Below are 15,250 nucleotides of genomic sequence, written 5' to 3'. Positions count from 1 at the left end.
AACCCAGTCACAAGTTCCATTAGTTCTATATTTAAGGACGCGACCATTAGTTCTATATTTAAGGACGCGACCATTAGTTCTATATTTAAGGACGCGACCATTAGTTCTATATTTAAGGACGTGAGCCATGCTCGCTGACAACTTTCTTATTTAAAAAATACATATATATATATATATATATATATATATTTCACCTTTATTTAGCTGGGTAGGCTAGTTGAGAACAAGTTCTCATTTACAACTGCGACCTGGCCAAGATAAAGCAAAGCAGGTCGACACAAACAACACAGAGTTACACATGGAATAAAACAAACATACATTCAATAATACAGTAGAAAAAAAGTCTATATACTAGAGGTTTGACCGATTTTGTGATTTTTTAACGCCGATAACGATTATTGGAGGACCAAAAAAAGCAGATTCCAATTAATCGGCCGTTTTTATTTATTTATTTGTAATAATGACAATTACAACAATACTGAATGAACACTTATTTTAACTTGATATAATACATCAATAAAAATCTATTTAGTGTCAAATAAATAATGAAAGATGTTCAATTTGGTTTAAATAATGCAAAAACAAAGTGTTGGAGAAGAAAGTAAAAGTGCAATATGTGCCATGTAAGAAAGCTAAGGTTTAAGTTCCTTGCTCAGAACATGAGAACATATGAAAGCTGGTGGTTCCTTTTAACATGAGTCTTCAATATTCCCATTTAATAAGTTTTAGGTTGTAGTTATTATAGGAATTATAGGACTATTTCTCTCTATACCATTTGTATTTCATTAACCTTTGACTATTGGATGTTCTTATAGGCACTTTAGTATTGCCAGTGTAACAGTATAGCTTTTGTCCCTCTCCTCGCCCCTACCTGGACTCGAACCAGGAACACAACGACAACAGCCACCCTCGAAGCAGCGTTACCCATCGCTCTACAAAAGCCGCGGGGAACAACTACTCCAAGTCTCAGAGCGAGTGACGTTTGAAACGCTATTAGTGCGCACCCCGCTAACTAGCCAGCCATTTCACATCGGTTACACCAGCCTAATCTCGGGAGTTGATAGGCTTGAAGTCATACACATCTGCTGGCAAACGCACGAAAGTGCTGTTTGAATGAATGCTTACGAGCCTGCTGCTGCCTACCATCGCTCAGTCAGACTGCTCTATCAAATCATATACTTAGTTATAACATGATAACACACAGTCATTAATATGGCCGAATCTGGAAACTATCATCTTCGTAAACAAGACATTTATTCTTTCAGTGAAATATGGAACCGGTCTGTATTTTATCTAACGGGTGGCATCCATAAGTAAATATTCCTGTTACATTGCACAACCTTCAATGTTATGTCATAATTACGTACAATTAGGCTGCCCAAACTGTTGCATATACACTGACTCTGCATGCAATGAACGCAAGAGAAGTGACACAATTTCACCTGGTTAATATTGCCTGCTAACCTGGATTTCTTTTAGCTAAATATGCAGGTTTTAAAAATATATACTTCTGTGTATTGATTTTAAGAAAGGCATTAATGTTTAGGTACACATTGGAGCAACGATACGCACTGCATCGATTATATGGAGCCAGACACACTAGTAATATCATCAACCATGTGTAGTTAACTAGTGATTATGATTGATTGATTGTTTTTTTATAAGATAAGTTTAATGCTAGCTAGCAACTTACCTTGGCTTACTGCATTTGCGTAACAGGCAGGCTCCTCGTGGAGTGCAATGTAATCAGGTGGTTAGAGCGTTGGATTAGTTAACTGTAAGGTTGCAAGATTGAATCCCCCGAGCTGACAAGGTAAAAGTCTGTCGTTCTGCCCCTGAACGAGGCAGTTAACCCACGGTTCCTAGGCAGTCATTGAAAATAAGAATGTGCTCTTAACTGACTTGCCTAGTTAAATAAAGATTAAATAAAGGTGTAAAACATTTTTTAAATCGGCCAAATCGGTGTCCAAAAATACCGATTTCCGATTGTTACGAAAACTTGAAATCGGCCCTAATTAATCAGCCATTCCGATTAATCGGTCGACCTCTACTATATACAGTGTGTGCAAATGAGGTAAGATAAAGGAGGTAAGGCAATCAATAGGCCATGGTGGTGAGGTAATTACGATATAGCAATTAAACACTGGAGTGATAGGTGTGCAGAAGATGAATGTGCAAGTAGAGATACTGGGGTGCAAAGGAGCAAAAATAAATAAATAAATACAGTATGGGGATGAGGTGGTTGGATGGGCTATTTACAGATGGGCTATGTACAGGTGCAGTGATCTGTGAGCTGCTCTGACAGCTGGTGCTTGAAGTTAGTGAGGGAGATATGAGTCTCCAGCTTCAGTGATTTTTGCATTTCGTTCCAGACATTGGCAGCAGAGAACTGGAAGGAAAGGCGGCCAAAGGTAGGAATTGGCTTTGGGGGTGACCAGTGAAATATACATGCTGGAGCGCGTGCTGTGGGTGGGTGCTGCTATGGTAACCAGTGAACTGAGATAAGGTGGGACTTGACCTAGCAAAGACTTATAGATGACCTGGAACCAGTGGGTTTGGTGACGAATATGAAGCGAGGGCCAGCCAATGAGAGCGTACAGGTCGCAGTGTTGGGTAGTATAAGGGGCTTTGGTGACAAAACGGATGGCACTTTGACAGCCTGCATCCAATTTGTTGAGTAGAGTGTTGGAGGCTATTTTGTAAATGACATCGCCGAAGTCGAGGATCGGTAGGATAGTCAGTTTTACGAGGGTATGTTTGGCAGCATGAGTGGAGGATGCTTTGTTGCGAAATAGGAAGCCGATTCTAGATTTAATTTTGGATTGGAGATGTTTTATGTGAGTCTGGAAGGAGAGTTTACGGTCTAATGAGACACCTAGGTATTTGTTGTTGTTAACATATTCTAAGTCAGAACCGTCCAGAGTAGTGACGCTGGACGGGTGGGCAGGTGCGGGCAGTGATCGGTTTGAGAGCATGCATTTAGTTTTTCTTGCATTTAAGAGCAGTTGGAGGCCACGGAAGGAGAGTTGTATGGCGTTGAAGCTCGTCTGGATGTTAGTATACAGAGAAGAGAGTCTGCCCGAGAATTGAACCCTGTGGCACCCCCATAGAGACTGCCACAAGCAATCCCTTGCTTGCAAGCTAGCCAACTTGTTGCGGCTAACACAGTCACGACCTCTGCAGCCAGAATAACAGCAAATTAGCTGCATTTGTGTTTGTTTAAGCTGTTTTCTATTGACATTCATTTGGTTACTTCCATAACAATGAGGTGATGATGCCCAATTTTGTCTGGCAAAGTGCCTTCTCGTCGGGACACCACATTGCACATCAAACACTAGGCTAGAAGCTAGCTAAATAGTTTGTTGCTAGCAAACCTGGCGATATGACAGCCAAATAAAAAACATATCAGTTGCTGAAAACAGCTGGTCAAACTAGACATTTCATGTGGGTGTATTTGTCTGCATAGCGCCACTTGCGTCATGAGATTCATGTTCATCACTCACCACGTTAGGTTATTTCCCCCCAAAATATTGCTGCAAAAACAAGTTTTTCTATGTTGGACCTGCGTTTACAATGTATCCAGTTTCGGTTTGTGTGTGGTTTAGCTTTCTGTTACTTTGTAACAGGTGTGGTTTTCATATGTAGGTGTATATTGCGATGTTTGCCATTTCACTGCTTTTCTTCCATGATCTATAAAGTTTTTATGAATTCCCCCTTCATCTCCTTGCCATACTACAAAATTACAATAACATCCAACATCGCAGTGTATCCCCAATGTTATTGCAAGACACTTTTCTTTGTTCATTCTAATCTACACTTACTCACTTTCCTTTCCTTTGGTTGACAGTCCAAGAACTGGGTTAGTATCTCTCCTGAAGAATTTGCAAAATTCTATGAATATTTAATCTAGTTTCATAGAGAGGAAGCATGATTGTCTTGCGATGTCCGATATAGAATTGAAGCATATTTTGTCTGTGTTGCCAGATATGTTGGGTACAATCTCGTCATGGCGCTATGGCATTAATTCTTCATCTTTTTTTTCCTTCTTCTCCTTCTTCCTCTCCTCCTCTTATTTTGCCCTAGGGCTCGCACTCTCTGTGAATATGGAGGAGCTTACCTCTGGGTTGCTTCTTGTTGTACTCTTGTAGACTAGAACTCTACATCTGCTTGTACTGTGGTACACTACTAGTGCACTACATCTGCTTGTACTCTAGTACACTACTAGTATTCTACATCTGCTTGTACTCTAGTACACTACTAGTATTCTACATCTGCTTGTACCATAGTACACTACTCCCGTGTGGGAGACCAGATCTAGTAGCTAGCTTGTTGTTTTAGCCATCTTCCCTCCTCTGTCATGTTTACGGTCATCCCCAACATGTATTTTATTCATGGCGTGACAGTGAATAACCTCTCTTCCACTCCTCTTTTCTCCTCTTTTCTCCTCCTCCAGTGAACGGTTCTTTGTCAGACTGAATAAGAACGGAGTGCCCAAGTCGCCGGAAAAGACCGAGAGACAATGCACCCTCTTTGTGGTGAGCACTGAACTTCACTGTGTCTTCTATGCACCCTAGAAGGTTCTAGAAGTAGTAGAAGTATGGCACATGACGCTTTGTCTGTTATTGTGTTGAGGATTCTACCATGACCCTTTGATTAAAAATGTATGTTTTTTTTTCTCTCTTCAGGATTTGGGGAGCAGCGATCTCAGAAAAGACGTCTACATTGTTGTTCACATAATGAGAATTGGTAAGATTCCAGTGTCCCCCCCCATCCACCCCCTTAGTTAGTCACACACTACATTTATAGTGCATACATAAAAAATAAATGAACACAGCTCTAACACAGTAATAACATAGTATTATGTATTGCAGTAATTATAGTATAGTGGTAACACACTCTAATATAGTAACTACAGAGCGTTGATGTACAGACATTGACTGTGTTGTCGTTGTGTTGGTTGCAGGGCGGATGGGTGCTGGGGAGAAGAAGAACCTGTGTAGTATCCAGTACAGACGGCCCTTCGGCTGTGCTGTGGTCAGTATCGCAGACCTCCTCACGGCAGACTCTAAAGACGACCACCTACTGAAGGTTTACGCGTGAGTCACCTTCCATCAAATCGAAAGTGCATTTTACACAGACGCCATAATTCACAATGAACTTCTGTACCCTCTCACAGACAATGAAATAATGATGGAGGCAATACTGGCTGAGCTAGTGCAAAATGCACAGAGTATGCAGATACAGTTGACCAGTTTTCACTCACTCACTCACTCACTCACTCACTCACACACTCACTCACTCACACACACACACACACACACACACACACACACACACACACACACGGGTACTATTAAAGCACTCTAGATGCATGCCGAGGGGATTGAAATAGCCATTATGGACACAGTAACGGTTTGACCTACATACAGTATTGGCTGAAATGGGTGGACAATATGCCGAAACTATTTAGCCCAGAGAAGTGACCCTTCTCTACCCTTGTGTTTCATTGGATTTATATTAGAAAGTTCAAGAATGTTATTGGGCTAATCTTGTTGACCCAAATCATGCATGCTTGGCCTTTGTGTTCCAGATGTACCACGGAAAGCGAGTGGTATCAAATCCACGAGAACATCATCAGGAAGGTCAACTCCAGATACAACCTATCGGGTTCCAACACAGGTAAGGAACAACCTCCCTTTGTATTTCTCACCTCTATCGAAAACATTATACCTCTACATTTCTGCAAACTGAAAATGCGTGAGATGCGATGGATGGGAGTTTAATGGCAAGCCGATTAGCTCTCTGCTGTAGAGTTCCCCTGTAGCCGGGCTTGTACCTCGCTGCTCCGCGGGAAGCCTGCACAGCTCAATATGCATTGAACTGATATAAATAGCAGTCCCTTTCATATGAAACTGACCGTCTGCAGTTCTCCCTAGCAACAGGTTGACGGATATGAGGAGAACGTTAGGTTTTGGCTGTGAGAGGAAATGGTAAATCGGATGGCAAGAAAGTCGATGAAGGAGCCTCTAACATATGTACGAATCTTTTTCTCAAATAGGCCTAAATTATATATTGTGTGTGTGTGTGTATTTGTCTGTGCATGCATGGGTACGTGCGTGTGCATCGACAACGGCTAAGTTCAATAACTACCTTGCCCTATTCTTATATAGCATGTTTACAACCATAAGATCAGTAGCTAACTGGCCTGTATCCTCTCCACATAGAAACCACTGGGATGGATTATAGGATTTGAATCACCATAAACAGAGTTGATCTCAGAGACAGATCTGCAAGTTTGCTCTTATTTCTGCCTCAGCGCCTCGAAAGACCAGCGGTAATTGCGCGAGGTGCAGTCAAAACTTGAATAATCTAGTAGTGGAGGGAGCAGCAGCAACACGGTAATTACCATGACTGACACAAAGTAATTTAGCGTACTGCGCTATCCACGGCGAATTTACATGACATCTGCATCTGAGAGTTAATAACGACAGCTAGTCGACCAAGAGTCATCTGTTCTGACATTTTTAAACGGGCATTTTTTCTGTTCTGACATTTTTAAACGGGCATTTTTTCCAGATATAGACAACATTGTGTGTTTTTATTCAAATCGACTATATGCATTGAGATTGTCTGATGCTTTACGCAAAATGTTTGATTAAATAATTACGACGCACAAATGCCTAGAGGGAGTCTGGTCGCAAGCGATTTGATTGTGCCGTGCCCTGCTCAGACGTGCTGTGTTAAAACAAAAATAGACAGCGAGTGACTGTGTGTGACTAGAACCCCTTGTCTCTCTCCCTCCTCTGCTGCAGCGACCACCACAGAACATCAACAGTGTGCATCTCGCTGTCCGTGTTGCTGAAGCTGCAACATAACTTTTTGGTCAGAAATGGCTATGTTACCGAAATCCCTCATTTTGTTTAGGAAAAAAATTCCCTTTTCCCTCAACCCTTGCATAATTTACAAGGCTCATTATATGCATCGCATGCACGTGACCAACAGGTCCCGACCTATAGCATATCATAATCACATCAATAAGTTGGTTATAACAAACTCTGAACAGCAAAATGAATGCAGTGGGCATGACAAATAAACACGAAAACGAGGGAATGTTTTGGAATAAACGTGACTAGTTATGGAAAATACTGTAGATAAAGAAGCTAAGGAACATGTGCTGCGTGCGTAATGTGTGTGCCAAACTGGTGCTGTTAGATTACAATATATATTTTTTGACCGTTTGGAACAATGTAAACAACACTAAAAAAGTATAAGTGTACCAGAGAGTCTGTTGTAATGTTAAAATAATTTCTGAAATATAACACTTTGGCCTATTTATTGTTTTGCGCTAATTATTCAATGGTCGCTTTATTTTATTTTAGCGCTAAAATGCTTGACAGCATTTCAAATCATGAATGCTGTGTATGCTGTGTGATGACGTGAACGGATCAATGACTGGTTGTTACAGAAGCCTGTATAACTATTGAAATCCAGACCTAAGTAAGTTACGGTATTAAGACTAAACAGAATGCGCTCTTAGGTCTACAGCTCAATGGTGGTTGTACCAGGTTGCTGTGCTACGCCTACCAATGATAATGACATTACTTATTATTATAACGATGATCTTAATAATGATAATAGTAATAATAACAATTACGAAGGAGATCAAGGAAAAAGGAGGGTTATTATAAATATAATCTTTCAGACAATTTGGAACCGTGTAAAAAACACTAAGTAAACGATAGAAAATACCAGAGAGTCTATTGCAACATGGTCTATTGAAATGCGCCAATTCATCAGCGCTCTGATGTGTTTCAGAACCCCGGACAGCGACCACTACCCAATGTGGGAAAAAGCACACTCACTGACATGCCTATTTGTGTTGCACCATTGTTCTTACATGTTAACACCATATAGGATTTCAGTACAATGTCTTAGACTGACGGACTGTGTCATCCAAACGGCCTCCACAATCGATTAGTCCACTCGCAGGCGCCAATCAGACAGGTGTCTTGCGCACCATGATATTTTGCTACTGCTCGACTAAAGAAATTTGGTCTACCAACAGCCTATCCACCAAACAATCGACCAGTCGACTAATTGGGGTCAGCCCTAATAGCTAGCAATCGCAATATCCAGCCCGGCGCCAGCTAAAATCCCAGATGAAATGGCTTTGGAATAAATTAAGATGTAATTTGCTCAGTTCAATTGATAAGCCAGAAATTTGAATACATTCCCAGACAAAATTGAACGCTAAGTAAGATAACATTATCCTCACAGAGATAACAGAGATAAACTTTCATCAACCATTTTACTGCACTCTCTCTGACTCCATGGAGTAGAATGGATAACTTCTATAAGTTGAGTTGCATATTGTAGTAGTATCGAGTAGCCTGTTATGTTGCTGTTTATCAGATAAGACATGCATATTAGATGTTAACTAAAAGGATGCTTTTAAGATACGTGTCACTGTTTCAAGAGGTTGCAGAAGAGTTTAGGAAGTTTAGAACTTGAGGTTATTTGTGGCAGTTTGCATGCAGGATGATATGGTCCAATAACACTTCAGTGTTCTGCTCTGCTGAATATAGAAGAAGTGGTAACCAGGCAGTTGGTAGTGGTGTATATAGCAGCTTATGATACTGTATGCTTCAATACATCACCAAAGGGGAAGGGAAAAGGGGATACCTCGTCAGTTGCACAACTGAATGCATTCAACCGAAATGTGTCTTCCGCATTTAACCCCCCTGAATCAGAGGTGCAGGGGGATGGGCTGCCTTAATCATCGTCCACGTCATAGACGCCCGGGGAACAGTTGTTGTTGTTGGGGGCCGCCTTGCTCAAGGGGGGGGCGGAACGGCAGATTGCCCCATCTTGCCGGCGAGGGATTCGACCCAGCAACCTTTTGGTTACTGGCCCAACGCTCTTAACTGCTTAGGCTACCCGCCGCCCTCACCTCACATGCTGTTTCTGCACTGAGTGCGGCTCTTTCCAATGCACAGACTGTCCAGGTGAATCCAGGTGAAAGTGTTCAACACATTTTTATTTGTGGGGTGCCATTGTTACAGCGATGAAACAGAAAGCGTATGCAGTGGATCGGGGTACTAGCTTTTTCTTATATGGACAAAATAACAATAACCCAACCACCAACACACATGGTCAAATTATGAAAAAGTAGCCTAAGCCGTATTATTAGCGCCGAGTGGCCTGGATAAATAGTGACACTCAGCACAAAAGCAACAACGGTGTTATAATGAGTATAAGTGTAGATATGGCAGCAGTGAAAAATAGTCCGTTATTGTCAGCACGTGTTTGTGTGCATCTTCACGCAGCGGCTTTCGTTGGATTTAATCTAGCTGTTATTCCTCGTCCTAACAGTTGACACCAATATTTTTTGGGGAAACTTTCGAACTTGACACACGTTGGTTGTAGTCTCCGGTTTTCTTCTCCTTGTGTCAGTAACTCGATATTAGGAAGGTGTTCTTAATGTTTTGCACACTCGGCGGATACGGTTCGTTTACTTCATCTGACCCACAGCTACATCTCTGTTAAATTGAATGAGAGAGTATGAGCTTGAGACATGGGACCTTTGCATATGCTCTTTTCGAGGTTGACCTGATGTTGAAGCCACCTGCTCGGTGTGGTGATCAGGGGTCAGCGTGTTCCATACACTGCTCGTCTGTGCAGATGCGTACCACACCACACCATTCCACACGCTGACCCTGCCCACCTCTGTCATGGAATTATATTCAGTTGCACATGATTTCTGACTCTGGCCTGTTAAGTTGTTTATCGGTGACTCCGGCTCTTTCCATCGGATACCTTCCAGATTGTATCATCGATCACACGGAGCGCTGGATCAGGCTTCCCGTTTCTGTTTCACAGCCGCTGAAAAATTAAACTGAATGATGAATGCAATATGGATTGATGCAGTAGTTTATGATGAATACTGTCAAAACCGGAGAGCGGGCACGTTCATTAATTATGACTCTGCATAAAACTTTGACATAATTACAGTGCATATGAAGTAGTTCCATGGAAATCCGGCGTCTGAAAACATTTTCTAGTAACAGCATGCTGTGCATAAAAGCAGATTAGGCATTCTGAAGAGATAGAAATGTTGACTTCTACAGAACAAACCCCATTTACATTTCACTTGGATTTTTTTCCCCCCTATAATTCTGTGTACTTAAAGCCATCCACCATTCCTACTGTACAGTGTGTATCCGCTTAATTTCAATATCACCTCCAGCCCCTTACACGTCCTGCTGTGCTGCAGCAGGCTACTATACCACCATAAGACAATCAGTTGAGCCACTCGGCCTTGCAGCCAGGTGACTCCGCTCATCTTCTCTCTCTCGCTGCGCTTATAGATCATTGATGCAGGAGACGGTGGAATATACCTTAAAGGCCTTAAATTCATTAGTCTGGTTGTCAGGGGAACAATTAAAATGGAGTGGTGGTGTGCAGTGCAGTGCTGTGCTGCATAGCGGGGCTTGCTGTGTAAAAGCTTCCAACTACTAACCAAAACCAGCCATGGACCTGACTCTCAGCCAGAGAGATATTAGCTAGCTGCTTGCCAATTAACAAGAGAGAGACAAATTAAAAAAAATATGATAAAATCTGGAGCAGAGGAATGTGGGAAATTATATTGGTTTGAATAATCATGGAGTGCGAGGGAGAGACAATATGGATAGAGAGAATAAGCAGGAATAGAGAGAGGGAGAGAGAGAGAGGGTACGGAGTCAGCAAAAGTGACAGAACAATGCTCCACCAAGGACAGGAACAACACAAGGCCGTGTGTTGTTGCTGAACAAGAGAAATGTTCCATCCTGTTGCTCCCTGTGCTCCTTCTGTTAAGTTGATGAAAAGCCAGTGAGGAGGACAGAGGGGAGAGCGATGTCAAAGCGATGACAGGCAGGCTGGCAGCACTGAGTACACTGTGTGTTACTGTATAGAATGGTAATGAAGCAGGGGTTTGCCTAATTGTGGCCCTGGAGTGGCTGTGAGGCTGTGCTGTGCCATTAGGCTTCATCCACATGAAAAGGAGGGCAAGGCGGACATGCCCCAAGCACTGTGGAATCCCCCCCCCCCCCCCAAACCTAATGGGTGTCTCTTTTGTTATTGATCAAGCCTGGACTGTGCCATGTAAAACCATAACGTTACTGTGGAAGGATTTCAATGTTGTTACAAGACCGCTGTCTCTGTTTTCCTGTGGTTTGAGCTGTGACAGACGAGTCTGTTTGAGGAGTGTGTGTGCGTGCGTCTGTGTGTGTGGATGTTGTAGTTTGGGGGAATGAAACCCTTGCCATCTTGGGCCACAGAGTACTTTCGATTCTTATTTTAGCAGTCCGGACAAATGTCACAGTTTCTAATTTCGAGAACATAGTGACCTGAAACCCAGAATGACAGGATCAATGGCCTGGATGACCAAAAGCCTCTTTCACTTCCCTGAAAACCGGAGCAATATCTAGCATGGCATCAAGGAGATATGAAACGTTATGAACATGAAAAATACTGAAAATAGAAGCAGGGGTTTTATTCCAAGGCCACAGTCTGTTATTTACATGCTATCCAATATATTAGATGCAGACGACACCAATGCTTTCTCTTATTATTTCTTCTTAAAGCATACCGTAGTCTGACTCACGGTGTGTGTGTGTGTGTGTGCGCACGTGCATGCATGCGCACGTGAGTCATATCTTACTACATGTCACGTTTTCAAGACTCATAACTTTAATTCTAAACATTTTGCGTGGGCTTCTTCTGTTCCCAGGCCTGGCTGTATCTCTCCAGTTGCTGCACGGGGACATTGAACAGCTGAGGAGAGAGTACATGGTGTTGTTCACCAGAGGAGTGTCCATCACCAAGAAACTGGGCTTCTCTGACATCATCATGCCAGGTACGAAACCGCCCACGGAGCCAGCCTCTTCTTTGGTCAAAACAGAACCACGTCTGTACTGCACTGGTTTTGCAGGTAAATCTACACTCGTGACAAGGTATACCACCGCGTTCACGAAAATGGAGTCTGCTATATTAAGAAGACCTGCTCTATTGACGTTAGACTGGGCAAAACAAGTGACCTACGCTACTTTGAGCGAGGTATGATCGTCGGTAGCAAACACGCCAGTTTCAGTATCTCAGAAACCGCCCGCCTCCTGGGCTTTTCACGCACGACAGTGTCTAGGGTTTACCGAGAATGGTGCTACAAACACAACCATCCAGTCAGCAGCAGCCCTGATGGCCAAAACAGCGCGTTGATGAGAGGGGTCGAAGGAGAATGGTAAGTATCATGCAAGCTAACAGGTAGCCGCAAACAGACAAATAGCGGCGCAGTACAACAGTGCAACGTTAGGTCCCTTGGTAACAATTGAACCCCAGGCAAAGTGTGGTTTGTTCTGGAGGAAAAACGGGGGTTCAACCCAATACTAGATGACCTAATAAACTGTCCGGTGACTGTATATTGGCATGAATAACTGTACATAGTAAAGTGTACAGTAAAATGCACTTGCGAAATAAACACAAAGCCATTGTTTGAATTAAGAAAAAAAATCGATGTGTACATTCATTCATAGAAGGAGAAACACAAAAAGAGGAACCGTTCGCTGTGTCCCCTAGTGTTTTGCCTTCTACAGTAACTCAACATTTATATATCTCTTTGTCAGAGAGTCTTCTCCCACTTTCAGTGTGCCCCTGGGCTAGTGATTTTAGTCTGTGTATGCTCCTGTAGGCAGAGGATTATACTCAGGCTGCGCTGCTCTCTCTGTCAGCCTCCTGGCTGTGTGTGTGTGTGTGTGTGTGTGTGTGTGTGTGTGTGTGTGTGTGTGTGTATGTGAGTCAATCTCTCTGGGTTACCATGGTGATGCCTATTAGCCAGTTGAGTTGGACCCTGAACACCATTAGATAGAGATGGGAGAGCTATTTACACACACACACACACACACACACACACACACACACACACACACACACACACATGGGCTAAAATAAGATGACTTCCTCTCGTTTCTATTCTGTGGCTAACCATTCTCTGAAGCGAATACAGACCCGTGTTCTCTCGTGCAGATGTTGCCTTGCTACGTTGCCTTGCTACGTTGTGCTACTTCTCCCAAAAAAAACTATTTTTAAAACATGTACCGCCACCACTCGACTATTTCCTGCCCAAGACTGCCCTTCTAATTTCTGCTCCAGTCCAAAGGCTGCCTTGAGTGTATACATGTGTCTTTTCCTGTAATTATTCTCTAGGCGGTGAAGTTACAGACAGACCTCCTCAGGAGACTGTTTTCATATGAGGCAGCTACTAGCTACTCGCGTGTGTGTGTGTGTACACCTATCTCAGTACAGCTCTAACACTTCTCACTGGCTCGGATACTTCAGTTATCGATGTACAGCAACAAAATACAGACACTTCCCAGCAGATCAGAATGTAAGTGAGGATGGAATTAAGAGTGTCTGGTGAGGTGATGGAATAGCACATGAACGTGTTATCACTAGATGACTGTGTGTGTGTGTGTAGCCACATGGCATCGATGTCACCCGTCTGGAGCCATACTGCAGAAAGCACCTGCCATCTTTTAATGGTACAGTTGCTTAGCCGTAATGTCTTACTTTGACTATATGTCCACTCTACTTCCTAAGCCCCACACACACCTGTAAGTGCAACAGAAATGTCTGAAAGTGCAGGCGCAAGTGAAAACCAAGCCTTTGGAAAAACACAGATTTATTTTTCATATTTTACATGTTATTGTAAGCTTATGAGGTGTGCAGGGAGGGTGCCACTGTACAGTCCAGTGTGACTCAGCTGTACGCCTGCTGACTGCCTTTGGGAAGTTGTTTTTGTGGAATGTTCAGATTCCGAGCCTTCAGACCCGTCTGCCCTGAAAACAGATCTGTGCCTTGTGCCAACCCCGTGTCAGTCCCTGTCACTTCCATGTCTGTCAATGGGGTGAAGAGGTCACCCTATCCTTGCTGACACTGTGATGTGTCAATGCATTGGTCTCCTCTTTGCTGATAGATATGAACAGACTTTTCTCCTTCACTTTAACTCTGTACTGACATTTAACTCGAACATGTATGTGTATTACGTCAAATGTAAATGACCACTGAACAGCAAGAAAAATTGCAGGTTGGCTTTACATGTATTTATACTAACACACATGACAGGGAACTTCTTTCACATTTGACATTTTTACATTTACATTTAGCAGACGCTCTTATCCAGAGCGACTTAAAGTTAGTGCATTAATCTTAAGATAGCTAGGTGGGACAGGCACAGGAAGTACATTTTTCCTCAATAAGTGCAAGTGCTGATTAAGGTTATGGGGGGTCGCGGTGACGAGGAGGATTATTTGAGATACTGTTTGAAGAGGTATGATTTCAGATGTTTTCTGGCAGATGGACAGGGACCCTGCTGTCCTAGCTTCAGGGGGAAGCTGGTTCCACCATTGGGCTGGACTGAGAGGGAGCTGCCCTTCCGTAGGGGTGGGAGGTCCAAGAGACCTGAGGTGGCAGAACGGAGTGCTCGGGTTGGGGTGTAGGGTTACAGCATAGCATGCAGGTAGGGAGAGGCAGTTTCTCTTGCTGTTCCGTAGGTAAGCCCATGGTCTTGTGGTGGATGCAAGCTTCAACTGAGGAGGAGCGAGGTGACATGAGAGAACTTGGGAAGGTTGAAAACCAGGTGGGCTGCAGCGTTCTGGACAAGTTGTAGGGGTTTGATGGCACAAGCGGGGAGCCAAGCCAACAATGAGTTGCAGTAGTCCAGACGGGAAAGGATAAGTGCCTGGATTAGGACCTGCACCGCTTCCTGTGTGAGGTAGGGTCGTACTCTACAGATGTTGCAGAGCATGAACCTGCAGGGGCAAGTCACTGCTTTGATGTTTGCAGAGAATGACAGGGTGTTGTCCAGTTTCACACAAAGGTTCTTTGCACTATGGAAGGGCAACACTGTCAACTGGGATGGCGAGGTCTTTGAGTGGGCAGGCCGTCCCTTCTTGCGGAGCCGAGTGTCTTCGTGTATAGAGAGAAGAGGAGAGGGCTTAGAACCGAGCCCTGGGGGACACCAGTAGTGAGAGTATGGAATGCAGACACACATCCTCTCCACGTTGCAGGGTAGGATGTAATCCAAGAGTGTGTATAGCCTGAGACGCCCCGCCCTGAGAGGGTGGAGAGGAGGATCTGATGGTTCAGTGTCGAAGGCAGCGGATAGATTTAGGAGAATGAGAACAGAGGAGAGATAGTCAGCTTTGGTAGTGAGGCG

At 43.4% G+C, this 15,250-nt stretch overlaps 1 protein-coding gene across 3 annotated transcripts in view; it reads left to right on the top strand.

The window, feature by feature from the left end:
• The window catches only part of LOC139392674 (dedicator of cytokinesis protein 4-like), a 148,459-nt gene that overhangs the window by 63,766 nt on the left and 69,443 nt on the right, over nucleotides 1–15,250 (top strand). For all 3 annotated transcript variants that reach the window (XM_071140829.1, XM_071140827.1, XM_071140828.1), the window contains exons 9-13: nucleotides 4,454–4,535; nucleotides 4,686–4,746; nucleotides 4,964–5,096; nucleotides 5,591–5,679; nucleotides 11,771–11,896. In XM_071140829.1, the coding sequence (XP_070996930.1) occupies nucleotides 4,454–4,535; nucleotides 4,686–4,746; nucleotides 4,964–5,096; nucleotides 5,591–5,679; nucleotides 11,771–11,896 (491 nt within the window). The remainder of the gene's footprint in view (nucleotides 1–4,453; nucleotides 4,536–4,685; nucleotides 4,747–4,963; nucleotides 5,097–5,590; nucleotides 5,680–11,770; nucleotides 11,897–15,250) is intronic.

This window comes from Oncorhynchus clarkii, chromosome 33 (assembly GCF_045791955.1).
Source record: "Oncorhynchus clarkii lewisi isolate Uvic-CL-2024 chromosome 33, UVic_Ocla_1.0, whole genome shotgun sequence".
NCBI classification, from domain to species: domain Eukaryota; kingdom Metazoa; phylum Chordata; class Actinopteri; order Salmoniformes; family Salmonidae; genus Oncorhynchus; species Oncorhynchus clarkii.
Note: the sequence above shows the minus strand (reverse complement) of the source record. Positions and strands in the feature narration are given on the sequence as shown.